A 27,313-nucleotide genomic window follows, 5' to 3' on the forward strand; every position below is an offset into this window, starting at 1 on the left:
ACGGCGCGGCCCAGCATGCAACGAGAGGCGCATCGTTAGTGTCACACGCAGGTCAAACACGAGTTTTAAACCAGGAACTGGCTTTTATCGGTTCAAGCAAATAACCAGTATGATAGTTTAGTAAAAACACACACAAAAGCCTTTCTTTTTTTTTAAATCGAGAAATGAGTGTGTCAGCATGCTTATAACCACAAAGAGAAGTAACTTACGTGATGCAGTTTAATCACCGATCAAACTTTTTGCACAATATTGAAACTGTCCATGTGTTTTAAACACCAGAAATGTGAAATCCAGGTTTTATTTGAATGGAATCAGATCACAACAATAAAAGACACGAAAGTTGAAAGTTGTATTTTTTTCTCTCTACCTTGCTGTGTGGGTCTGCAAACATCCTGGTGAAGATCTCACACAGTCTCTTCAGCTCCACTCGGCTGCAGAGGCACAAGATGAATGAATCAAACACACCACATTACCTTCATATTGATCAATTCATAGAAATAGAATAAGGCTAGATTAAAAAAAAAACACACAATCCCAGATGTTAGCCAACATATACATTAGACATATTTCAGCATTTTCAGCCTCCTGCGTCACTTTGATCAAGATTTTTGGTGAATGACTGATTGAATGAAAATTTGCCAATAAAAAGTTAATAATCTGAGAGAGCGGAAAAATAACAAAAATGTCAGACTTCCGAAATGTTTGGTAAAATTCCAATTTCAACTGTAAAAAAAAAAAAATGGATTTCAGAATTCAATTTAAAAAAACATTTTTTTAACTTTCTTTAAATCCGATTGGAATTTTGACTTGAATCGCAGTATTCAGAATTTTTACTTGGAGTTTTTAATAATTTCCGGACAAATGAATATAAGCAGCGCCCACAAAATTTTGAAAGAAAAAAAAATGTGTACATATATATATATATATATATATATATATATATATATAGGCCGCACTTGTCTATAAGCCGGGTGTAACAAGGCATGAAATTCACTGTGAAATTGTGGGTTTTAAATAGCTTCCGTGATGGGGAGAGAGAGAGAGAGAGAGAGAGAGCAGGCAAATGAATCACAGCAAAAACACACAAACACAGAGTTTAATCTCTGTTGATTAAGTATTAAGTAAGATTTCAATCCGAGGACGACGACTGGTCAGCCACGGAGCGCAGCAGTGCAGATTTACGTGATGCATCTGAACGCATCACCGACATATCAGATGCAAAAGCGTACGTTAAAAAATGTGCTGCTTATAGTCTGGAAATTACAGTCGTGACAAATCTCAGATTTAAGTCAGAACCAAATTAAAGTTTTTCCAGAATTTTTTTTCTTCTTTAATTTAATTGGTCGGCCCTGAACCCCCCCCCCCCCCCCCCCCCCCCCCCCCCCCCTTACCTGAGGATCCTCTGACTCTTCAGCAGGTTCTGCAGCCCCAGCAGGCCCTCCTTCCTCTCGGACCAGTTGGAGCTGGCGCAGTGGTTCAGCACCTCGGCCACGTCCTCCGTCTGCCGCAGGTAGTGCGGGATGCCGCCGTTGCGGGAGCCGTACGAGCGCTCCGAGCAGGCGCTGGACGCGTCGCTGTTGGCGTCGTCGTCCGAGTACATCCCCGGAGACTCGTACCGCCGCCTCGGCGGCTTCCTCTGTGGGCGTGAACAGAGAGAGAGAGAGAGAGACAGAGAGACAGAGACAGAGAGACAGAGACAGAGAGAGAGAGAGAGAGAGAGAGAGAGAGAGAGAGAGAGAGCACACGATGGGATCCGTTACCCGGCCCCTCTGGAGCAAACTGGTCGGTTTTGGTGGACGTTTGCTACCGAGCTTGAAGTCCTAGTGAAATGAAAATTCAACCTCCAAAACACTCTGGCTGTCGCTTCTAGGGACATTTTCATGCTAACTGGCCCGAGGGTAAAATGTTAAAACACGGCAATCTGCGAGAAAATAGCCGATAAACAGCGGTATTTCGCCCACGAAGAAGGATTCCCCCGACTTCCTCGGCTGGAGATTCAAAATTCAAATAACTTTGTTATGCGACAACAGTGGTGGGGCAGAGTCGGAGGAACCTTATAAGTAGAACCCCAACTATCGTTTTTTGCAAAGCAGTGTTTTACATTTCACTAGGACTTTAAGAGACCGACAGCAGAGCTCTGAATTACTGACAGTCTTTACGTCCTGATCCGAAGAGAATTTCATGAATAAATATAAAATGGACTCTTATTTTGCAGCTGGACAGTGTGAACATCTGCTTCGAGCTCTCGCGTGCTCTTTCCAAAGATCTCCGGTCGTATTTTGTTTGTCGACCAGTTCAATCAGATGGATTCCGTGTTTTTAGTGTTCGGCGGTAAAGACTTGAGAGACTTGAGTTCTACGTTCCACCAGTTTCAGCCTGAAGCTCTTTATACTTCCCGTTTGACGTTTCTCTCGGGAAAGTTTCTTCTACTTCACATCTGGAATCAACCTGAACACCCAACAACAGGAAGACTCCAAGAGATTCCAGTGGATTAGGGTGTCCTTCGATAAAAAAAACACCCTTGTTCATATACGACTTCGCTTCGACGTCAGTAATTCAGAGCGTCCCCGTAACTCTTTTTACGATCGTTCTTCTCATGCATGAACGTGAAAAGCCGGTCCGGTGGTTCCACGACGGGGAAAAGACGCTTTGACGGCAGATGCAATGCAATCAGGAACATTCACAAACACACATGTAAAAAAAAAAAAAAAAAAAACAGGCACATGTTTGTGGAATAAGATGAGAAAAAATGTGAAGTAAATAGAGAGTGAGGGGGTTTTTTGGGAGGAGGGGTCGTCTGAAGGTGTATCAGAGTGGGAAAGCGTGGGAACGTTTAACGGGACGGGGGGAGGGGGGGTAAGATCCAACTACCTTGTTCCTGGAGTCTCCTAACAGCTGCAACACAACAAGGAGGGAAGGAGAGAGGGAGGCTTTTAAAAGGAGGAACACACAACGCGAGGACAACCTCGTCTGAAACACGTCAGGACATCGCGGCTTCATCCAGCCGTATGAAGAAAAACTACTTAAAAAATCACGAAAGAGGACTTAACATTTGGTCAGATTTGATAAAATAGCAAAGAAAAAAAGGTCAAACTGTTAAAATAGTTGGTGAAATAATGTAAAAAAAAAAAAAAGCCAAAATGGCTCAATTTTACAGTATAGAAACCACATATACTTTAAAACAGTGTTTTTCAACCACGGTGCCGCGGCACACTGGTGTTTCCGCGAGATCTAGTCAGGTGTGCCTTGGGAAATTATCCAATTTCACATTTTTTTCTAAAAAACATTTGCTACCGAAAATGTATAAATACTCTTCACCAATAGATGGCAGCACAGAACTTTGCCGGTGAAATCGAAACTGACAGACGTCAGTCTGGTTAGTCTCCACCTGCTGCTCCCATCTTGTATCAAAGTACTGTGTCAGTGACAGTGATGGAGAAGTTTTTGAAAAGGACGAATGTGAACCAGGATCTCAGCTCTTCATCAAAATAAAAATAAGAAATTGGGAAATACTTTTTTTCTGTATTTATTTGATTCCTGTTGATAAAACGTTGATGAGAATGACTTTATATTGTTAATATAGACTACAGAGTTTCACATTTTAACATTTTCGGGTGGTGGTGTGCCTCCAGATTTTTCCAAACAAAAAAGTGTGCCTCGGCTCAAAAAAGGTTGAAAAACACTGCTTTAGAATATCGACTTCTCCGAATATTTCTGCTGCTACGTGAGCGTCACGTGGCCCGTTACGGTACGACCACTCGCGCTGCCTTGCCCCATGTGGCGTCTCACCAGCGCGTCGGCCACCGCCGCCTCCACCTCGGTGCCCGTGTTGAGGACCCGCATGGCGTTCACCGAGGCCGAGATCCTCGCCTGGTGGATCAAACCGTAGCGATCTGAAAAAAGGAGGAGACGAGGGAGGAAATGAGTGAAAAGCACACGAGGCGGTCGGGGGAAACGTGACCGGAGAACATTGGAGATGCATTTAAAAGCTGAAAGAGAATATGATCATTCCAACCACCGGAAACATAAAAACCACTGAAGGAAAATAAAAAAAAAATAATAATAAATCACAATTGGAGGTAAAGAAACACAGGCGTGAGACGGTGGATACAGATTACCCACGATGCACGACAGAGAAACGAATGCGACTTTTAAAAGAGTGTATGGGGGGGGGGGGGGGGGGGTCTGGGGACATTACACTACATGCTCCACAGATGAAAACTGTTCATACCTTCAGGGGCAAGAAAACAAAAATTTTTAATAAGACTATGAACCACAGAGGCATGCTGGGAGCAGACGGTGCTGTTGTCATCGAACTCAGACAATCTAAAGACGGATGGGGGGGGGTGGAGGGGGGGTCTGAGCATGCAGGTCACCTGACTGGCCGTGGGGGTCGGCCGAGGAAAGAGCGCTGGTAGAACGGGAGTGACGTCGAGAGGCTGGGGGGGAGGGGGGGGGGGGGGTAGTAATAGGTTTAGTGGTGTACTTACGCAATGCAATCACTGATTAAACACCATCAATTCTTCAGTGTTACAAAAAAAAAAAAGAAGTACTCCTGAGCTTGAAATGGTGAAGTTACATAAATCAGTAGGGGGAAGATGCTCTATAATCTGGATGTTCAAGCTTCTTTATGGGAAAACCTTTTTTGAACTAAAGACAATGGCGAGAGATAAAACAGCGACATGCAATACGATCTATTGGAAACAGGCTAATGCTAATGCCGCCCCATTCAAGCGGCTGGCAGGACGACTGCGCGAGGTCAGGATTTGGTAAACAGGAGCTTGTAGGACGAGTCACAGTTGTAAAGTGTAAAGTGAACCACCACCGAAATCCAGCAGGAACAGAGAAGAAGACATGAGACATGTGGCATCATTGTGATTGTAGAAACGTACAAAGGCAATAATGGACAGACAGGAGGAGGAAGGAAACAAAAAGAGTTTTTACAAAAACGGATGATAAAGTCAAAATAAATCTAATTCCTGGATATGGTGCCGTTACAGAGAAGAACAAATCATGTTTAAGGCCGGAAACAAATCGTTGAGACACATGGGAGTTATACTCTGACAATAGATCGAACACAAAATAATCCATGTAAAATCTTTGATGATATAATAAAAATTTCCAGGATAGCAGGACTCTGTAACGTGGAGACAATCTTTTTAAAAAAAGGAAAAATCGATTGTACTTTTAACTGGAAATGGTGAAACATGTGTCCCGTTTCTCAGGTTTCAACTTTCCAGCTGAGTTTTGTTAACTAGAGAGCGACAGAATTATGTTAAATTAGTCCCATGAGTTTAAAAAATGTTAAAAAATCTCGTACTATATAGTCATGCAAGGCTCTTTTTTATAAAAATTTCGTCGTTAACCATGGCCAAGTGGCCCAAGAAGGTGAGAAAGGAAAGTGCATGCTCAGAAAAAGACAGAGGAAGTTAGGATAGAAGGGGTAAGATGGGACTGACTGGTGATGGGTGGGTCATGGGGTGGGGGGGGGGGAGGGTGTCCCCACTCCACGGCTGCCCGACCCCACCCACAGCGATACTCACCCAGAGGAGTGAAGCCCCGAGCGGGGCTGGTGTCGCGGCTGCTCTCGCGACTGGTGTCGCGACTGCAGCCTTGACTCATGCTGGGACGGGGGATGCGGCTCCGGGCTAGCGTGCGGTAGGGGAGAGCAGCGGGGAGAAGAGCTTTACCACACAGGAAGGCTGTCAACAACAAGTTAGGGGGGGGTGGGGAGCGTCAGTGTGCATTCATGGTGAAGGAAGCAGGAGACAGAACGAGGGAAAAGATCCAGACTTTCATAAACAGGTTAAGTATAGTATAGTAAGTACAGCCACTGCATGAGATTTGTCTGTGTGTATGGAGATTATTTATTTGTCTGTCTGTAGTTAAGAGTTGTCATCATGAGTCTGAATCTGAAAAGTCCACGCATTCGAATACAAGTGCTGAAAATACAACTCACCAGTTACAAGCTGTGCAGTTTCACAATTGGCTGGTTTTTTTTTTACATGTGAGTTTTGCTACACGTCTGCCGTCTAAAGCAGGGGGTCAAACTCATTTCAATTGAGGGGCCACATCCACCTGACCTGACCTCTGGAGGCCCAACAAGTCAAACATAACATGTTAAACTGCAGATATGGACAAATGCCAAGTCTTTCCTTCTTTTGATCCTTTTGTAACTGCAAGAATTTGCCAGTCTATTCTGAAATATACATATTAAAGTTAATCAGATATTATTATATTTGCAAAAAAACAACAAACCCCTCAGTCACCTGTATTTGGATATCGTATTTTTATTCAGGATTAAAACAATTTGTCATCATCTGGAAATGGTTTTGAGTTTACGTATCTAAAGTATCACTTCACATAAATTGGACACCTTTATTGTGAAAGGCGTTGCGTCATGTGACCTCCACAGATGCATTAATGTCGAGGGTCAAATTCTGACCGAGGGCGGTTTTGAATGTCATTTTTGCCAATCTAGTGTTTTTAGATCAGCCTCTGTCAGTTTTCATATTTATACTTTAAAAAAAAAAAAAAATCACATGGCGGCCGGATTAGATCCTCTGACGGGTTTTGCTGCCCTGAGCTCAGGCTCACAGGAATCTATTCCAGCAGCCTGCTACTGCTAAACTACCCAACACTGGCTGTGGAGAAGATTTAAAGAGCGGTTGAGTTGTAACTTAAGCTACCAATTAGAATGCTATCATTTAGTATGTACCAAGAGAAGATAAACTCGACGATATAGGCGAGAGAAGAGGAGAAGGATGTGAGTGATACAATCCAAACGGCAGCAGGTTAAACTGTTAAAACTTGTGGCAAACATTAGACGTGTCACAGAGGCTCACGGGCTCTGTGACGCGTGGGTTGCATGTTAACATCAAAGGGATCTAAGCGGACTTCAAAGCAGTGACCATGCAGGCGACCATGTCCAATCAAAAAGCTCAGAGGAGGATCCTTGAGTCTAGAAAACGAGAGGACGATATACTGGGATCGCTCCATTTATCCACCATCTGTCAATTATTCCACCCAACCAGGTACAAGTTCACGTTGGGACTGGCGCTGAAAGGATTCAATCGTTGCTCGGTACATGTCAGGGAACAAAGATCACATGGATCCATTTTAGAGACATTTTGTAGCATTTCGTCAAAATCAAACACCTTTCCTTCATATACCACCACGGTTCAGCGTATAAAACTTCCTTCAGCTGCACGTAAAGACCCCGGTCCTTCGCACATTAACCTTGGGAAAGGCTGGTGTGGCTGTGGATGGAGAAATTTATACAAAAAAAAAAGGGGAGTGTGTCTCACCGAGGCCCATCCGGCTGGGGCTGGTCTCCCGGCTGCAGCCCTGGCTGCGGGGGACGCGGGTGCGCTTGTCTAACGGCGTGCTGGAGGCCGACGCCGTGGCCCGGGGGATGCGACCGTAGCTGCCGTGGCCGAGCAGCTTCCCCGGAGAGCTGGAGCGACTGCCAGCTGGAGGAGGGGAGGAGGAGGAGGAGGAGGAGGAGGAGAGGAGGACACATCAGCCATATACAACGTCATATCGTCGGAGTAGAACCGGACTCATGATGATGCAGAAGTCGGCGTCTCAGAAACCGTGCCTGATGATAATTTAACTCATTATCATATCTGATTTAAACTTTTGTGTGTGTGTGTGTGTGTGTGTGTGTGTGTGTGTGTGTGTGTGTGTGTGTGTGTGTGTGTGTGTGTGTGTGTGTGTGTGTGTGTGTGTGTCTGTGTGCCCTTAAATGAAACACTTGAATTGGAATCAGCTAAAATCAGTGTGAACCGGAGGATTTCCACCCACGACCCTCCTGCCTCCTTGCAGTGTGAATTTATGTGTGTTTGTTTGACCCATGTGAACAAGTGCGGTGAGGTGAAATCCAACGCTGACGGCGGTGGGCGGGGTCTACCGCGGTGGGCGGGGTCTACTGTGGCACCGATCACCAATGGAGTGAGAACAGACACCAAACACCACTTTACACCAAACGCGTGGGGGTTGGAAATGGGAGCTATCTGGAGGGAATGGGAGGAGCATGCTGCTGGATGGAGACATAAAGGGGTGAGAACATGCAGGCGGAGGGGGGGGAGGAGGGGGGAGGTAATGTCTGGCTCCCGACTGGATGATGGTGAGGCCTTACCACTGATGGGATTGGCTGATCTGGATCCTGGGTGATGGAAGCGAGAGGCAGGACAGGGTGGAGAACGGTCAGAATGAGACAAGGGGGGGGGTTTGGTTATGTTGTCAAAAGTTGTGAGTCCAGCATGCTGCACTCACACACCCACACACACACACACACACACACACACACACACACACACACACACACACACACACACACACACACACACACACACACACACACACACACACACACACACACACACGCGCTGAAGATCTGTGAGTGGCTGGCAGGTTTGTCAGGACATCTCACGCGGTACGATCTCAGAGCGCAGGGACGGCAGCAGTGGGAGGGAAAAGGGTGTGTGTGTGTGTGTGTGTGTGTGTGTGTGTGTGTGTGTGTGTGTGTGTGTGTGTGTGTGTGTGTGTACAACTACATACGCTGCGACTGGGAGACCACTTTGGCCCGGCTCCGCCCCCTGCTGTCCACCACCGAGGGGCTGGCCTTGCCCACGCTGCCCGAGCTCTGCCGCCGGGTACGGACGCGACCTGCGAGGAGGGAGAGTGGAGAGGGGGGGGGGGGGGGGGGGGAGGGGGAAGCAGACCTTTAAAGTGCCGGCGGTGGTTGGAGCAAAAAAAAAAAACAACCCCCCGGAGAGCGGGCGTAGGAGACGAGGGAAGAGAATGGAAGTCTGGGAACACGGGGGGATGAAGCAGACCTGGATGAGGAGGGACAGAGCTGCTGTGGAAAATCACGGGGGGGGGGGGGGCAGACAACACGAGAGCGAGGGTCCCAAACTGTTCGCTCAGCTCAAGTTCAACATGGGGCTCAAGGTGGTTTTTAAACTCACAATAATGCAAGTAGACATGTTTGTCAAACATTTTTTGAGGGATGGGAGAAAAGCAGAGTTACTGTGACGAAGAAAAAAAATAAAATAAAAAATCCATACTCCATAAGAAGAAGAAAGGGTTTTTTTGTGTTTTGCGACATACTGCCCCCTGCAGTTTGGGAGCCGGAGCAGCACAAAGTATTAATGTCACTTTCTCTGGTGTGGAGTTTGCGCGTCTCATTTCCACCCCTAACTTCCCCCAAGACACAGTTGTTATATATGTAGAAATGACCTTCACACCATCATTTTTAAGGTTTACACATGTTTTAAGACTCTTAAGACGAATATTATTTGGCGGACAGTTTGCTCCCTGGTGGCTGATCGGTACGATTTTTGTAATTCTGAAAGTTAGGAGATACACCGAAGGATTTAATAAAAAATAAAACGTTTTCATACGACTATTTTCAAGTAAATGGCTTCAAATGTAAGGTCAAGTCAAGTAGAATCAATAAAAGAAAAACATGTAAACTTTTTGAATGAGAAAGACAAAGGATTTTTACAAGTAAAAAAAAAAACGTGGTAAACTATCGATATTAGTAGTATCAATCAAATATATGGAGGTTTTGCTGGATAACTGCTGCACTCTGATTCAAAATGGTTTCTACACCTCGGATTGGACATTGTGTTTTCAGTGCAACAACGACGATGTGACGCGGAAACCTTGACGATTTTGACGTTTGCCGCTTCCTGCTTCAGGAAAAGAGGGTAGAAAACCATTTTTTGTTGAAGGACCCTGCAAAGAACATTGTGATGTGAGACACTGGATCACAACCTGTGATTCCCAACCTGGGCTCCCAGCAGCACGGGGGGGGGGGGGTCGAATTTATGGCTTTTATTTTGACAGGTCAGTCGCCTCTATGGGGAATCTGAGGAGGAGGGGGGGGGGGGGGCTGCTGGGAAGAAACGGTTGGGAACCATCGGATTAGATCACACGAGGGGCTACATAGTTTGGGGGAGTTACAATGGAGGAAAATCCATGCAGACAGTTCATGCAGAGCTTTCTCCATAAGACCACTTTGAAGTAGGGGGGGGAAGAGAGGAAGAGAGACTATGGATGAACACGTTAAGAGAGAGAGAGAGACACACAGTCGCAACTAACCGCTAAACACTCAACGCACGCAAGCAGACACGGACACACGCAGTTCTTACCCTCGCTTTTACCGGGGGTGCCATCTTTTAGGGCATTTAATAAAGGGCGGAGCAGCAGGGGGGGGGGGGGTTGGAGGAGAGGTGTAGAGGAAGACGTTAGTAGCAGTTAATGCAGGAACAGGAAGTGAGCTGGCTGGTCTTCGGTGAGACGTAAAAAAAAAAAGCACACGTGAGGGGAACAAGATGACTGTAAACGTCCCGTCTGGTTCCAGGGGGGTGGGGGGGATTGGAGCCCCCGGTACGAGCTGGAAGGCTGCGGTGGTGGTGGAACCAGTGCTGGTCGCACTGGCGAGCAGCAATTAGTCAAATGTGTCGGCGCAGGATTGGTGCGGTTCCCGTTGACGGAGCCATCTAATGGGCAACGTCAGGAGTCATTTATATTACCCCTCCCCCATTCCCACCCCCCCGTCAGGTCCATAAAAGCCACTGGTTCCATCAGAAAGTGTCTTCATACTCCATCATCACAGGAGAACCACTTTAAAGAACCCGGAGAGGAAACGCTGTATGAAACCAGGGTTGGTTTAATCCTTTAACTGTGGAAATCAATTTCATGGTGCTGAACTTTAAAGAGTTAAGTCATTTGTTTGATGGGGTTTATTTGAGAGTCGATGTGTTCAAAACAGGACTACGAATACGAGTCTTTAAAAAAAAAAAAAAAAGTTCTATTAAGAAGAATCAGGTTTAAAGAAACCAGGTCAAGTTTGAAATATATATTTTAAGAAGTCAACAGAGTCTGGGTGCACCGTAAAGGGCGGAGCCTGCCTTGATTGTGATTGGCTAAACCCCGGATGACACTATATAGGGTTTGATTTCTGATTGGCTGCTTGGAGCAACACAATTTTTAACAACTGAAACAAGCCAGGGCGAGAGAGAGAGAGAGAGAGGACAGACTTTCTTCACTTCTAGGGCGTCGTTCCAGGTACGAGGACGATTATTACTGTTGGAAAACTCTTTAAAGTCCATATTAGAGAGTCTATTTCAAAGATGTTGGGTATCCGGTGAAGAGTCACGGTCGTCTTTAGAGTCCAGGTCCACCTGAGAGTCTAAATCGAGTTTATTCTGGATTCACTTCAAAGAGTCTTGATCTACTTGACAAGTGTATAATTAGGTTTGCAGGGTTCTGCTCTGGATCAAGAGGTTCTCCCATGACTTTTAATGTCTTTCCTCTACTTTACAGGGGTCATTAACAGTCAGTACGGGGGGTTTAGAGGGGGATGATTGGAGGGGGGGGGGGTTACCTAATGAGGCGTAGGATCCAGGAGGGAGGGCGGCTGCCGAGCTGAACGGCGACGAGGCGGGGACGGTGGTGAGGCGGGACTTTGCGCTGGAGGCGGCGTTCACGTCGATGTCGCTGCGGGAGCGCTGGAGGGATCCTGGGGTCGTGGGCGTCCTGCTGCCCACCAGCTTACCTGAAGGCAACACACGCGTGTCGTAACTCACACCTCCTGTACAAACTCGCCACAAAAAACCCCACTTTCGAACCATTATCAGGCTGATGAAAGACAGAAAAGTCCAGAACGAGGATGACTAAAGTACATCCATCCATCATGGATTCATCCAGCCAGTATTTACAAATACAAACACAATCATTTCTGGACTATAAGCCTTTGCGAGTCAGCGAGCTTCATGACAGCCAACTAGACATGGGTGATGCGTTCAGGCGCATCACGTAACTCCGACCTTTCTTTTTGTTAATTATTATTATTAAATCTGAGGTATAGTCCGGAAATGACAGCGTTGCAACATATCAGAACAATGAAAATCACGACATTCAACCTCCGCTTACAACGACACAGGGGAGAAATTAATACCATAAAGGATAAGACTGCTTTAGACAATCTATAGCCGTTGTTAATAAAGATTTGTAATCTGTTCATTGCATATTTAACCTGGTTTCCTTTCTATACTCGTTCAAAAACATAAAGTTATTGATCCGTTTCTGAGTTTCTGCTGCGGTTGTGCCATAATTTGCACATTTCACTCACTGTCCGTGATACAAATGGAACCGCAGAGCAGGAAGTGACTTACTTCTTGTTATGCTCCCCCCGATGACGCTCTTTACAGAAAAGGGCCGACTGGAAAGACACAAGAAGACGACAGACTCTAGAACTTCACATGTTCAACACATCAATGACCGTAGATCAACTATCATACGGTTTCATTACCATTTCAGAATATCTTACATTTAGAACAACGTAGAATAATTTGTCTAAAACATGTTTATAAGATGCATATAAAGCTTTTTTCTTTACCTTTTCTTTGACTTATTTTAGTGGATTTTGCCTTTTCGACCATTCAAGCTGTTGCTTTAACCATTTTAAGTTTAATCATTTCATTTCATGCATTTGTAATATTTTTTAGCCTGTTTTAGTTTTTTATTTTTTGTTTTCTATGCATTAGAAGTTGACATTTTTAAGAAGGTGGGAATCAAACTGAAAGAAAAAAGTGATGACATTTCAATATTAAAAATAGAATTTTTGGACATTAGGACTGAACCTGCACTGCCAACACTGCTATTATTTTTTACTATAGTATGTTTATTGTACTTTTATTCTACACTTTGCTCCCCCCCTCCCCCCCATCATAGTTTAATTTCCTTGTATTTCATCTTACTGTATACTTTGCTTCCCTTAGAACTTATTATACTTTATTATAGTCTGTGATTTTTATCTTATCTTTTTTATTTTAGTCCCATTTTATTTGAGTTATTATTACTTTTTTACTGTAAATACTTGTGGCCCTTAGAGTTCTTGATAGTCATTGTATATAAGATTCCTCTATTTTTATCTAACTGTTTGCACATTTCTTGTCTTTCCTACTCATGAGTCCTTAAGAGCAGAATGTAACAAGTAAATTTCTCCTTTGTGAGATCAATAAAGGCTAATCGTATCTTATCTTATCTTATCTTGACATTATCAGCTCAAAAAGTACGGCCAATTATCGGGTGCAAAAAGCAGATTTACAAACTGTAAGGAGTCTCGGCGTATTTCAAGACGAGTATTTTTTTTTTTTCCTGATGGGATTCTTAAAAATCGGAAAGACAGACGAGACGGCGGGTCTTACTTGAGACTCTCCTGCGAGGACGAGGACGAGCGGTCGGACTGCGGCAGAGACACGATGCTGTCGGAGCTCTTCAGGTGCGACTGCAGGGCCTTCTGGTAGGTGGACTCCAGGGCCTGGAACAGGTGCTCCGCCTCCCGGCTGTAGTGGCCTGTGGAAACCCCAGTAGCACCTGCGGGGGGGGGGGGGGGGGGGGAGGGACGGGAGGGACGAGGGACACGCTGGTACGGCAGACCACAAAAATGAAGAGCAGGGGTGGGGGGGTCCACACTCACTTCCTGGCGATGGACCTGGCTTCGGAGTCGGCGTCGTGGATCCCTTTCTTGATGGTCTCCGTCAGAACCGCCACGTGTCTGGGGGAGTAAGGGAACATGGTGAGGAGACGATCTGGTCCTCGGGGGGGAAATGAGACCACCTGCAGCGCCGTTCACGTGCTTTATAAAGTCCCCCGCCACCCCCGTCGTCATGGTTACACGGCGGGGGAGACGACGACGGAACCATCGGGATTCCGTCAATTAACGGGGGATCGTCGTCAGAGGGGGAGGAGGAGGAGGAGGAGAGGAGGAGGAGGAGCTAAACACTGATGCATTGGACTGCACTTTCCCATATTATCAACAATCCAGCTGCAGTGACATCAAAGAACCGTCTCGTCACAGGAGATCAAGAAGACGTAAATAATTTTCAAAATAAGATTCACTTCAATGCACAAGAACTCACAAGCTGCAGGTTGTTTCTAATACAAAATCGTTTTTAAATAATGATCTCCTTATTAATATTATTATTTCCAGGCCCTATAATTCAGTGTTTCACTCATTTTTCAGTATATAATCATTTCTTTTTGCTCTCCGTGAGACATGAGGAACGTCAAATGATTGAAGCCATTTGATTGGATAACGTAAAACTACAGTGTTGGTGGAGAGAAAATCTTTTTCTAAAAAGGTTTTGAAGGTGAAATTTAAACATGTTCACCTCTCCAGTGTGTTGGTGTGCCACTCCTGCAGCATGAGGTCCAGAAACTCATAACAGCGTCTAAAGAGAGAAAAAGCAACACGATTTTAAAAGTGATTTCAGTGTTGGTGAGAGATTAAACTGATTTCTCATGCATTCAACAACATGGAGGGTCAGATGAATGCCGACATACAACTTTTTTTTTAATGCTCAATTTGTTGCATCACTGATCAAAACAATTGTAAACAATCTTTAATGCAAAGCGTGAGCGTAACGGATGCAAATTATATATGAACATTTTCATGTTTACTGAATTGAATTAAGCAGCATGTTCTCACACACACTCTCTACTTTATAATGTTATTTATGCTAATAAAAAGGAATAAAAAAAAAGTCAGAATCCAATAGTTTTACTAAAAGACTGTGACATTTCATCCAGCAATCAATCATCAAGTGAGTTTCGTTGTTGTAAGAGTCAGAAATTTGTCATTTTGACTTTGTAAATGTGTTTATTGGTTTAAACTGCTTTATGTATCATGGTCAACACTTTTTTTAACACAGTATGTGTGTATAAGATGTGTAATAAAGGCCTTTGAAAGACGACCTGTGTGAGTCTTCTTACCGTCTAACTGCCACCGACTTGGATGTGCAGTTACTGGTGATGATGGGAATGAGGCGGGGGGTAGTGTGTGTGCTAGGAGGGAGAGAGAGAGAGAGAGAGAGAGAGAGAGAGAGAGACATCAGCAGGTCAGTGATCCGCCACCAATCCTCCCCGGTCGGCGGGGGGGGAGGGGGCTCCTCCCTCGCTCACCCGCAGAATGAGGCGGATGGTGGCCACCCCGGACGTGGCCATGACTTTGGCACTGTTGGGCACCAGGTTGAGCAGGATGGGCATGACACTCTCCGCCCCGTGGTCAAACTTGTTCCCCAGAACGGACGACAGGTGCCTGGCGATGAGAGGAAGAAGGTGAAGAGGGAGATGACTGATCCCCCCGCCGTCCCCCCTTGAAAGAAAATTAAAATCTCCCCACAGTGAGACGCAACAGAACTTTTGCTGTGACGCTTTAAATGTGAAAATCTTGTAAAGCCTGGATAACATCAAGTTGTTTGTTGAGTTTCCTATTAAAGAAAAACCTGCTTGATCCTCCTTAATTATTATTTACTGCCCGTGGTTATGCTAACAGCTGATTGAGCACCCCAAACATTGGTAAGGCCACATTTACCTGGGTTTTTTAGAAAAACACATATTTCACCCTCTACATTAAAAAAAAAAAAAATGAAATCTTCATTTATACAGACCGGAATATCCACCTGGTTCAGAGCTACTATGAGCAGATAAACCTGTAGGGGGCGGTGTAACGAGAAGCGTGAAGCCATGACAGCCAATCACAATCGTGGAAAAAAAAAAGTGCAATAAAGACAAATAATTGTAATATCAGCTTGAGTACAATAGTTGGAGGTTATATAAAAAGACCTGCAAAATTTTTATTATTGTGTCACATTAATGATGCCATATTTAAAACAAAAAAAAAGAAATTATCATTATATATTTTGCTAGTCATGCAGCATATATTAATTAATTACTCATCAAAATATAACTGTACATGCCATGTTGGACCACTAGATGTCACTGAAAGCTTCTACATTTACCACACAAACCTCCATTGTGGCCACAAAGAAAAAGCTCCAGAGTTTAAAGTAAAGCAGATTAAATGTGCATCAGCCGACACAAAGAGATGTGAGTCACATGACCAGCCACAGTACAGAGAATGGTGTGACTCATCGTCTGCAAAATGCTTTAAAAAGTCGTAGCACTAGAAGCAACTACTAGATTTCTCATGTAAAATAAAAATAAACATATAGAAGTTGCATTTATTCCTCTATTTCCAAATGTAATTGCAGTATTGATAATCCTGTAAATGTCTTAAATGCTAAAATGTCTCTTTGCTTTAACATTTGACCTTCCAAATACCTGCTCTTAATTTATTCCTGCTTCGATGCGTCATATTTCTTTCATTGTTCTGTTCCTGTTCAGGTGACGCACATGAGGAAGCGATTTCTATATCAAATCTACAGGTAAATACCATCAGTGACCACTAGGTGTCACTATATGACAACGGGAAACTGCTACAGTACCACAAAATTGAAAAAAATTAATTAATCGATTAAAAAACCATGACAGAGAAAGAAAAATGTGTCCAAAAACAAGAATCTCAAGCGCAGAATTTACAAGAAAAAAATTAAGAGCGCAGCAGAAAGAATTGAGAGAAAGTATGAAACTTGTGTCAGACTGTGGGAAAACGGGGAAACGGTTACTGCAGAATGTGCTGTAATAGTAGGTAAATGTCAAACACCCACAAAACTTATTGAAAAATTAAAACACCTTACAGGTTTATAAGGTTGCGTTTCGCCAAGCGAGAATTCAAACAGTTTCCTTGAGACCATTGCTTCACTTTGTGTTTGGTGCAAAGTGCCTTTTCTACGGAAGGTAAAAAGACTGGAAAACAACAACTCTCTGTTTTTGTGTGAAGAAAAAAAAAAAAAAAAAAAAACGAACAATCTACGTTGGCGATCTCCCAGTAGGTCCATCTATTCATCAGCTCCCGCATCTCTTCCTCCGTTCCGCCTCATCAGGGGCGGATTTCATCTCCGAAGACGGATGTTCGGAGGAGCGAGCGGCACGTTTAACCTCCAAGTCAAACGGCTTTTAATTAGCTTTACTTGAGAAAGAAAAAGTATGGCGCGTTGACGGCGTGACCCAATTAGTTCCGTACTCTTAATACTGCTAATGTCAGAGCTGTCGAAGACGAGTGATGGAAGAAACCCAAGTGAAATTACCACCGAGCCGATAGTTTGACTGACCGACTGTGAGACACTGTGTGGCTGTAAAAAGTTAAAACCCCAAAGATTATTTGTTTTTTTACTTGTAGAGGATCTATTTCAATGTTGAGGAAATCAATACCGTAATGTCTGGACTACTGAGTGCAGCGGAATGTAAGCCGTACCCACCAACTTTAAAAAAGACAAAGAAAATTGCAGGTATAGAGTCTACAGGTGTCCACGATGTCACAGAGTGTGGATTTCACTACGGGACTGCGGTTTATCTGATCTGAAGGATTTAACGCGGGTGCGTTTTGATTTACCGCTAATTCAATCGCGACCTGTTCCGACAGTTTAATTGGGCCGATGTGACGAGGCTGAATGCATCGGGGGGCATGGAGCTCATTGACCCATAGAAATCCGTAAATTAACCGCGTCATTATTTAAGCTGCGAGGAAAAAGTAGTAGATTATAGTCTGGTAACTACGGTAAATTTCCCCGCCGGCCAGGCCTGTTATATTGTATAAGGAGGATATGATCAGCAAGTCAATTCTACACTTCCTACACTTTCCCGTCTCATGAATCAAAATGAAACCTTCTTTTTTTTAAATATCAAATTACCTCATATTTGGGCAGAAATTTAAAAAAAAAGAAAAATGAGCAATCCAACATAGGCGAGGTCTTAAATAGAAGAACAACTACATACAAATCATCAGTGTGCATGTTCTACATCAGTGTTTTTCAACCTTTTTGAGCCAAGGCACACTTTTTTGTTTGGAAAAATCTGGAGGCACACCACCACCACCACCACCACCCGAAAATGTTAAAATGTGAAACTCTGTAGCCTCTATTAACAATATAAAGTCATTCTCATCAACGCTTGAAAAAAGTATTTCCCAATTTCTTTTTTTTTTTATTTTGACTCCCTCAGTGTGAAACCTGGACCTGATGGATGAAGAGCTGAGATCCTGGTTCACATTCTTCCTTTTCAAAAACGTCTCCATCACTGTCACTGACACAGTACTTTGATACAAGATGGTAGCAGGAGGTGGAGATTAACCAGACTGACGTCTTTCAGTTTCGATTTCAACGGCAAAGTTCTGTGCTGCCATCTATTGGCGAAGAGTATTTATACATGACTACACTGCAACACAAATGTTTTTTTAGAAAAAAATGTGAAATTGGATCATTTCCCATGGCACACCCGACTAGATCTCGCGGAAACACCAGTGTGCCGCGGCACCGTGGTTTAAAAACACTGTTCTACATCATATCAAGGCTTTTCTCTGCTGACTTTGGGAGTTGAACTGGTTAAAATGTGGGCGTCTCACCCCAGCGTGATGCAGGCCTCGCGGACCACCTGGGATCGCAGGTCTTTGGCCGACAGCTTCAAGGGGGCTTCCAGAAGCCTCAGCTGCTGGGGGAAACCGTCGTACTCCAGGGCGCCGGCCAGCACAAGCGAACGCACCTTCTTCAGCTGTTCAGAAGCACATTTGAATGTATTATTTCCGCTTTATTCTGTGTTCTACATGTCGGAGATGACGGAGAAGGGGGGGGGGGGTGTTACCGCGACGATCCGGTGCTCCCAGTCGTGCTTCTCGTCAGACAGCATTTCTCGGATCTTCGTCAGCTGGTCCTCCAGCTCTCGGTTCGAGTAGATCTGAGCACAACAGAGACGCCGCGGAAGGTGTGAGCGTTCGTCGGAGGGGGTGTAAATAGCGAAAAGGGAACAAAGCGTGTTATCGACATCCGTTAATCACCTGGGCTGGGGGCACGTCGTCAAAGGCCTTCATGAAATCCTCTTCATCCACGGCTCCGGCTGCTGCTTCTTTAGCTTGAAAGTCAAATTAAAAACCTCAAAGGATTAGAAGACGAAATGGGAGAACTTTATTTACACACCTTATTTTTTTCATTTGTGCTGATTCGGCAGGACGACACCTCCTCGCCGGGGTTTTTAAATCTAAAACTTAACGGTAGAACTTCTTTACTTGGAAAGTTTGGGGGAAAAAATGTGAAGGAATGAAATCGAATCGAGTGACTTGAAGGGTGAATGTGTGAAAAAGTCTGGATTGAAACTATACTTTACGCCGGCGTGTTGAAGACGCGACACGACGGACGTCCTTTACCTGTGACCTTCGTGGAGCTGGCGGAACTGGGTCTCCTCACCGAGCTCATCACCGTCCTCTTGCCACTGGGGGGCGCTTTGGAGGACGAGGAGGAGGAGGACCGGCCTCCGTCCACCGAGTCCTCGTCCTCAAAGTTCTTATCTGCAAGACAAGAGACGGATCGACCAATCAAAGGTTTATTCGCGTCGCCTGGACGTCGTAGAAAAACCAACTGGTGTGACGCCACCCTCCCTCAGAGTCTGTGGATCCGGCCTGAGCTCTAGTGCTGCGGTGGGCGTGTGTTTGCGAGACACTGCCCCCTGCAGCTTGGGAGTATAAAAGCCACACGCACTCTGTCGTGCGGATTCCCAGCGTCGCGTTCATGTGGGAAGTATAATCCAGCATTAAGCCCTAAATGCTGCGGCACGCCATTAAACTGGATTTATTATCGGTTCTCTACATCGCCGCACTACTTAACCTAGATTCCTATATTTCTTTATTTATTTCACTTCATTCTCTAAACTCTATGCCTACGTACGCTGCTGGAGAAACACATTTTGTTTGGGCGGAAAGGACACGGAAATGACAATAAAGACCTTGAACCTTGATGAAGCTGCAGTTTTAATTCTTTTACTGTCCAAAATAAAAAAAAAGTCAGCTCAAATGACACACACTGACCTAAAAATACTGAAGATTGCAGCGGTTTCCCTTCGTTTCAGTGTGAAAAGAGACGAGTAAACCATGGATACCTCATGCCTGTGTTACCATGGATGTCCACTAGGTGTCAGTATACACACTGTGACCACACAGGGAGCTGAATCTGCAGAAAGTGAGCTGTAATCCAAGGATTTCCTCTCCTAACGCTGCAATCTGGACCAAAAACCAGAAAAATCTGCAGGCGCCAAGGATCTAGAGGGAAACATTCTGCACGGCAGCAGATCTAAAATGGGTAAAAACAAAAGAAACGGGGTACGAAAACCAAGGTTCCCTGCTCCTTTTTTCCAACCTCCTGGTTCTCCCCGGGGATGGATGGCCGAGGGGCTCGGGCCTGCTGCAGACGGAGTCCATCTGATCTGTTATATAACAGAGGGAGGACTGCTGGAAATCACCGTTATGTCATAAAAACAAACGGTGACTTATGTGTGGATGTCATCTGCTCAATTTACACCAGTTTCTCAATCACTGGCATTCAACTGACAGACCCTATATTAAGCTCTCTGCAAGGCAGTACATTTCCTGTATGTGTGTGTGAGAGATGATCAAAGGGTTTTTTCCTGAGGAAACACATCCCTCCCTCCCTCCCTCCCTCCCTCCCTCCCTCCCTCCCTCCCTCTTTCTAGCACTTTCCTTCGAGGAGCAGCTCCACGATACGCCTCCCCCCCTGCACCCACGTTGGAACAGAAGCGCTTGTGTCGCACTAAATCCGCCACACAAAACGGTGCTTTGGGGGGAGGCCGTGAATCCCGAACGCCGAGTCCCACCCTCGCAGCTCAGAGGAACGATTTGTCCCCCCCCCCCCGTTGAAGGAGCGGCGGAAAAGAAACGCCGGTTCTGCTCGGAGATGAAATTGGACGGGTGTGACGGAGCCGAAGGTGACCGGCTCGGCTAAAGATGGACCTGCAGTGTCCGCAATGTTTATGTAATGGCAGGGGGGCGGGGGGGGGGGGGGGGGGGGGTGCTTGCGCACACACAAAAACAAGCAGAAAGCCCTGGGAGCACCGCCAACAGCGGAGGCTTTCTGTGATTGTCGAAGAAACTGAAAAGCCATTGGTTGAGAGGCTGTATGTGGAACAATCCTTCCTTCTCTCAGTTTGTTTTCTTTAAGTCGCGGCTGAAGGTTGTATGGATATAAATACCGTCTGTGTTTGAAGCTTCATTTTGCACGACACAGCGGTCTGCTGTACGCGAGACAGACTTGAGGAGCCGTTTACGCCAGAAGAATCTGCTTTTTTTTTCCATTTCTAGTTCAGAAATCCACAGGAACATGGGTAAAACTGAAACACTGGTTTTTTTTACATGTCGTGTGGACAGTGTGCAACAAGAAAATTAAAAGCACTCTAGAAGCCATTTTCAGAATGGAAATATATGACTGTACAGCACTGCTTTAGAGACAAATAGATCCCAGAGATCCCGGGTGGAGACCGAGGGGGGGTTCCACCTGACCCGAGTCCGTCAAATTCGATGTGCAAAGATGAAGCCCTGTTCCTAGAACATCTTCACGGGAAAACTATACGCTTTTCTAGCATTTTGCTAACGCAGCAACAGCCTGTAATAAACATCGTTTTTGAAGTTGGCTTACAGAGTGCAACACTTTTTAATCACCCCCCTGTTTTGGCGGAGAAGCAACTTGTTTGAAGCACATGGTGCACCTGGTGCTCTCGGTGGGGTTTCTGCTCATGTGCCGACAGGTCGACAATAAACAAGGACCGATTGTGATGCTCGCTCTTTGGAGTTCAACAGCTCTTCTCCAAACAAATTGGAGCAAACGTCTCACATGTCTCAGCAGCCCGACGGTGGACAAAGCCGTGAATTCTCTGCATCCCACGTCAATTGGATAGACTTTTCTTGCAGAACCTTGCAAGTACCGGACCATGGCTCGCTGTCCAGCCTCTGGAAGACGGTCCGGCTTTTTCTGTCCCTCTCAAACTGATGATGGTGCTGCGATGGAACTGGTTGCTCTCAAGGGCAAGGGGTCAGTGGTCTTCCTCTTGATGCTGCCACAAGTATAGGCGGCTCTGAGGATGAAGTTGCTTGCCTCCATTTCTCCATTATCTCCTCCCTGAGGTTGAAGGCTTACTCCTGGACGGTCTACCTACCGTAAGGGCTAATGTAGCACACTGCACCAGATCAGACGGTGTCCATTTTCGCTGATGCTCTGGTCTCTGACTTTAGAGCACTTGTACTCTTCGGAGAGACTCGTGAAAGGCAGTTGAAGGACGTCTTTGCCATTGAGACCAGGAGATAATGGACCATTTTCTATAGTGGAGCTGCTGTAGGTTTAGACGGGCTTGGCCTGCACTCACTCGCTCTCTCATGCTGCCCTGACCCATAGTGGATCTCTGTGTTGTCTGTCCGCCCTATCCTCTTCTCTTCTTCCAATTCCCTCCCCAATAAGAATAGCAGAAAGCAGTCCCCTCTTAGCCTGCTTCTGCAAAGGCTTCTTTCGTAAAAAAAGAAATGGGAGTTTTCCCCTTTCTGCAGTTACTTGTCAAGTGTAAATGTTGGGTTTACTCCGCAATAGGACCTTGAAACGACTGTTGTATTTGAGCGATATAAATAAAATGGAATTGAAACCATCACGACTCGAATTTCGAAAATTCCATGTCACATCCTGGAATGTGGCAACTCCACATAACATTTCAGGACAAGCCCGTACCCAAATGAAGAAACAAGTGAATGGCTCACGATACAAATCCTGCGTATTATAGCAAAGCATTCGGAAGTGCACACTGGCAGTTTGAAGCTCTTGGGCAATGCTGGATCCAAGGGTTGGCCTGGATCACATAACCCCCCCCCCCCCCCAACGAGAGGCTCTAAAAGGGAGACAAAGCTGCTCCCACCATTGCAAAAAGAGGAGCCTTTACAGAGCCGCCCCGAATAGTTTGAGACATTAAAAAAAAAAAAGTGCGTCAGGTGCGTCCGTTTCCACCTCCACCTGCTTTACTATCGAGCGACTGAGTCAGAAATCTCAGAGGACCGAAATGGTACAAATCGAAAGGAAAGAAAAACCTTACGTAATAGTTTAAAGGGGCAGGATTTGTGCCCCGCGAGGAGGACGGATCATCTCCCGAGCAGTGCATGCAGGGCGTAAAGGAGGAGAAGAAGAAGAAGAAGAAGAAAAAATGAAATAACCCACCTTCTCCAGCTGTCATGGTGCAAAGCTGCTTCCACGCACGCTGATCGCTCTGTTTACCTCCCTGCTGAATGCTACAGAAATGGCTGCTTTGTGCTGCTCGCTCACCCTGCCTATTCTATTTATCCCTCCACAATCTCTCTCTTTTACTCCCCCCCCCCCCTTCTCTCCTCGCCTGGGCTACAGTCAGAAGAAGAAGAACATGCCTCCATCTCACTTTAACTTCAAATGCCATAGATTAACACCCTTGTTTTTATTAGCACGCTTTAGATCAGTGTTTTTCAACCTTTTTTTGAGCCGAGGCACACTTTCTTCTTTAGAAAAATCTGGAGGCACACCACCACCCGAAAATGGTAACATTTTAAACTCTGTAGCCTCTATTAACAATATAAAGTCATTCTCATCAATGCTTTATCAACAGGAATCAAATAAATACAGAAAAAAAAGTATTTCCCCAATAAAAAAAATTTAATTTTGACTCCCTCAGTGTGAAACCTGGACCTGATGGATGAAGAGCTGAGATCCTGGTTCACATTCTTCCTTTTCACAAACTTCTCCATCACTGTCACTGACACAGTACTTTGATACAAGATGCTAGCAGGAGGTGGAGAGACTGACGTCTTTCAGTTTCGATTTCAACGGCAAAATTCGGTGCTGCCATCTATTGGCGAAGAGTATTTATACATGATTACTCTGCAACACAAATGTTTTTTTAGAAAAAAATTTGAAATTGGATCATTTCCCACGGCACACCTGACTAGATCTCGCGGAAACACAGTGGTTGAAAAACACTGATTTAGAGGATGCGTGCTAATCATTTATATGTTTGTCCCCGGGAACTCGAGGTCCCGTTTTATTTACAAGTGGAAAAAACAGTGAACTTTCATTGTATTTTGGCTGTTCTTGTACGAGTGCTGACACACACACACCTCCATCTCCTTCATATTTAATATTTAGCTGTTTTCATGGCCTCCTCCCAATAACTCTATTTATAATTCCTCTGCCGACCTTGGCGGGTGCAACGCAAAAACTCCTGTGGTAATAAATGACATAATTATATAGATACCTTCAAGATCGATTAGCTGTAAATGAGGGCTGGGTGATTTGACATAAAAGCATTTTTTTAAATCTATGCATTTTTTTGAAAGAAAGATAAAAATCTATGCATTTTTTTAAAGAAAAATTAGAGTTTCTATCAAATTTTCTTTTTTACTCAATGCACTTTAAAATGACTACAGACATCAGATATATTGTCAAAAGTGCAACTTTATCACTGTGATTGTCCTTGGAGTGAAAACTGCATACAAACAATCCCAAAACAAATAGTGAATGAGGCTCAATAAATTGATAATAAATAAGACATTATTGATAATAACAAAAACTCTTTGCTGAATAAATATCGTGTTTAGCTACAAATTCGATAAATCGATGGAATTGATTTTTATTATGCTTGTTGTTTCGCATGTGTTCCTTTGGAGGAAAAATGCTTTTTTATTCCCCCCCCCCCTTCCGTATGTGATGGATGACATTAACTCCTCGTTGCTCATTTCCACACTATATAAAGCCTCGTTTCTCATGAGTGCACCTCGCCTCTGTACACGGAGTTCAATCCAAGACTGTTTGCATAACTGTGAAACCGAGCCAGAGGCCGCCGATGTTCAACATGAACAGCGGGCATTCTTCTCAGCTGGGGGGGGGGAGGGAGTCGGAGGGGGGGGGGGGGGGGTTAATTTAAATGAGTCGTCATCCCAGTCAATTTCAGTGCAGCTGTGAAAGGCCAGCCGCGGAGCCAAGCAGCTGATGGTGATGGATACAATGACGGGACTATCAAACAACTGCGAGGAACGACTCACTTTCAACAAAGCGGTGCAAATAAAGAGATGACCGAATTATCTCGGGGGGGGGGGGGGGGGGGGGGGCAACAGAGCAACGGACCGAACCACGGAGTGAGGACCGCACATCCCTTCTCAAGTTGACTACATTTTTGGTTGTCGGAACAGTTTTTTTTTTCTGTGACGTTCCAATTCCAAGACATAACATATTTAGATATTATTATACCGCTTAATATTCTGGTTTTTAGTTCACTTTAAGGCAGGGGTGTCAAACATGCGGCCCGGGGGCCAGAACCGGCCCGCCAGAGGATCTAATCCAGCCGCCATGTCAATTTTTTTTTAAGTATGAATATGAAAACTGATAGAGGCTGATCTAAAAACACTAGATCGGCAAAAGACGGCATTCAAAACCGCCCTTGTCAGAATTTATTAATGCATCTGTGGAGGTCACACAACGCAACACCTTTCACAATAAAACAACGAGTCCAACTTATGTGAATTGATATTTAGACACGTAAACTCAAAATAATTTCCAGATGATGACAAATTGTTTTAATCCTGAATAAAAAATACGATATCCAGATACAGGTGACTAAGGGTTTTGTTTTTGCAAATATAATATCTGATTTCCTTTAATATGTATATTTCAGAATAGACTGGCAAATTCTCGCAGTTACAAAAGGATCAAAAGAAGGAAAGACTTTGACATTTGTCCATATCTGCAGTTTAATATGTTGTGTTTGACTTGTTGGGCCTCCAGAGGTCAGATCAGGTTGATGTGGCCCCTCAACTAAAATCAGTTTGACACCCCTGGTTTAAGGTCTGTTAAGTTGTCACTACAACATTTTGACGACAGGAACTGGGATACGGCGCTCTGGTTTTTTGGGGGGGTTTTACACTTAAAACACTGATTTAAACATTAAGAGGAAACGTGGATTGTCAAACCATTGGAATTGTGCGATCCAGTAAAAGTCCATTTAGCTTCACTAATTAAAGCGGAGGTAACCGGTCGGACGTCGAGATAAATCTGAATGTCTTTTCGCTCCCCACAGAGGAAATGTGATTTCTCTACGCTGAAGCTACAAACAACCCGGATGACATTGTCACGTCTTCCTCCGAGGGAGCGATTACGCAACGCCTCGCAGGCCGGGAGGCTCTCCGCCACCTGTATTTACAAAGTGTCACCGCCAGAAACACAAGGCGTCTGTTGAACAGTAAGATATGTGAGTGAAACAAACACGAGCCTGCTGGAAGGCGCTTCCACACAAAGCTGGGATTCAGAGAGGCAACTTCTTTTCCTGTCCGCTTTTCTGCCATCGTCTCGGGAAAATCAGCTGTGAGGAGTCATTGAGCGTGATTCTACCCCCCCTCAAAAAAAGAATTATAGTAATAATACGTATCAGTTTATACAATGAGCTGAAATGAGACGCCCTTTGCTTCCCGCAGCACTCTGGATGTTAGCGTTTAGCATTTTCCCTGCACCGTGAATTCAGACTCAACATCTTCCAGAAACTTCTTGAAGCTTTAAAAGCTTCGAGTGAAGAGAAGCAGACCTTTTGAGCTCATTTGTGGCGAAGAGCTGTGTTTCTTCAACGTTCCAAACCAGCCCGAGCATGGCTAGCTAGCAGCCAATAGCAACCAGCAGCCAATAACAGCAACCAATAACAGCAACCAGCAACCAGCATCCAATAACAGCAACCAATACCAGCAACCAGCAGCCAATAACAGCAACCAGCAACCAGTAGCCAATAACAGCAACCAGCAACCAGTAGCCAATAACAGCAACCAGCAGCTAATAACAGCAACCAGCAACCAGCAGCCAATAACAGCAACCAGCAGCCAATAACAGCAACCAGCAACCAGTAGCCAATAACAGCAACCAGCAGCTAATAACAGCAACCAGCAACCAGCAGCCAATAACAGCAACCAGCAACCAATAACAGCAACCAGCATCCAATAACAGCAACCAGCAGCCAATAACAGCAACCAGCAACCAATAACAGCAACCAGCAGCTAATAACAGCAACCAGCATCCAATAACAGCAACCAGCAACCAATAACAGCAACCAGCAACCAATACCAGCAACCAATAATAGCAACCAGCATCCAATAACAGCAACCAGCAACCAGCACCAATAACAGCACCAGCAACCAATAACAGCAACCAGCAACCAATACCAGCCAAACCCAATACCAGCAACCAGCATCCAATAACAGCAACCAGCAACCAGCAACCAATAACAGCAACCAGCAACCAGCATCCAGCAGGTTAACAAGCAAAGTGGATAAAACACGTATCAACAGATACGTGTGGTGGAACTAGTGAGGGAGCAGATGTTGAAAACTGTTGTAGGTACTGGGTGGAAAAGAACAATTCCTAAAACGCTGAGCACATTCAATTTGATGTCAATCAAGCGTCCATGAAATACACATCATTTCTTGCACTGCAGTCATCATCCTCACTAGATCGCGAGAGGAAAAGTATAAAGTGTATATTAGAATCCGAGAATAACCAGGATTCCAGTTTCCAGTGCA

The 27,313-nt window shown here is 44.9% G+C and overlaps 1 protein-coding gene across 1 annotated transcript in view; it reads right to left on the reverse strand.

Annotated features, from left to right (window-relative positions):
• Positions 1 to 27,313, reverse strand: part of LOC308131618 (CLIP-associating protein 1-like) — a gene marked incomplete at its 5' end in the record, with an annotated part of 74,829 nt that overhangs the window by 14,365 nt on the left and 33,151 nt on the right. Inside the window, 21 exon segments of the mRNA XM_080498405.1 lie at positions 368 to 431; positions 1,392 to 1,636; positions 3,790 to 3,893; positions 4,377 to 4,439; positions 5,544 to 5,648; positions 7,308 to 7,472; positions 8,141 to 8,167; positions 8,563 to 8,670; positions 11,399 to 11,569; positions 12,189 to 12,235; positions 13,224 to 13,372; positions 13,374 to 13,392; positions 13,496 to 13,573; positions 14,190 to 14,249; positions 14,791 to 14,852; positions 14,854 to 14,862; positions 14,980 to 15,115; positions 18,320 to 18,465; positions 18,556 to 18,648; positions 18,749 to 18,822; positions 19,115 to 19,255. Coding sequence (XP_080354531.1) covers positions 368 to 431; positions 1,392 to 1,636; positions 3,790 to 3,893; positions 4,377 to 4,439; positions 5,544 to 5,648; positions 7,308 to 7,472; positions 8,141 to 8,167; positions 8,563 to 8,670; positions 11,399 to 11,569; positions 12,189 to 12,235; positions 13,224 to 13,372; positions 13,374 to 13,392; positions 13,496 to 13,573; positions 14,190 to 14,249; positions 14,791 to 14,852; positions 14,854 to 14,862; positions 14,980 to 15,115; positions 18,320 to 18,465; positions 18,556 to 18,648; positions 18,749 to 18,822; positions 19,115 to 19,255 — 2,066 coding nt within the window.

This window comes from Blennius ocellaris, assembly GCF_963422515.1.
Source record: "Blennius ocellaris genome assembly, chromosome: 6".
NCBI lineage: Eukaryota > Metazoa > Chordata > Actinopteri > Blenniiformes > Blenniidae > Blennius > Blennius ocellaris.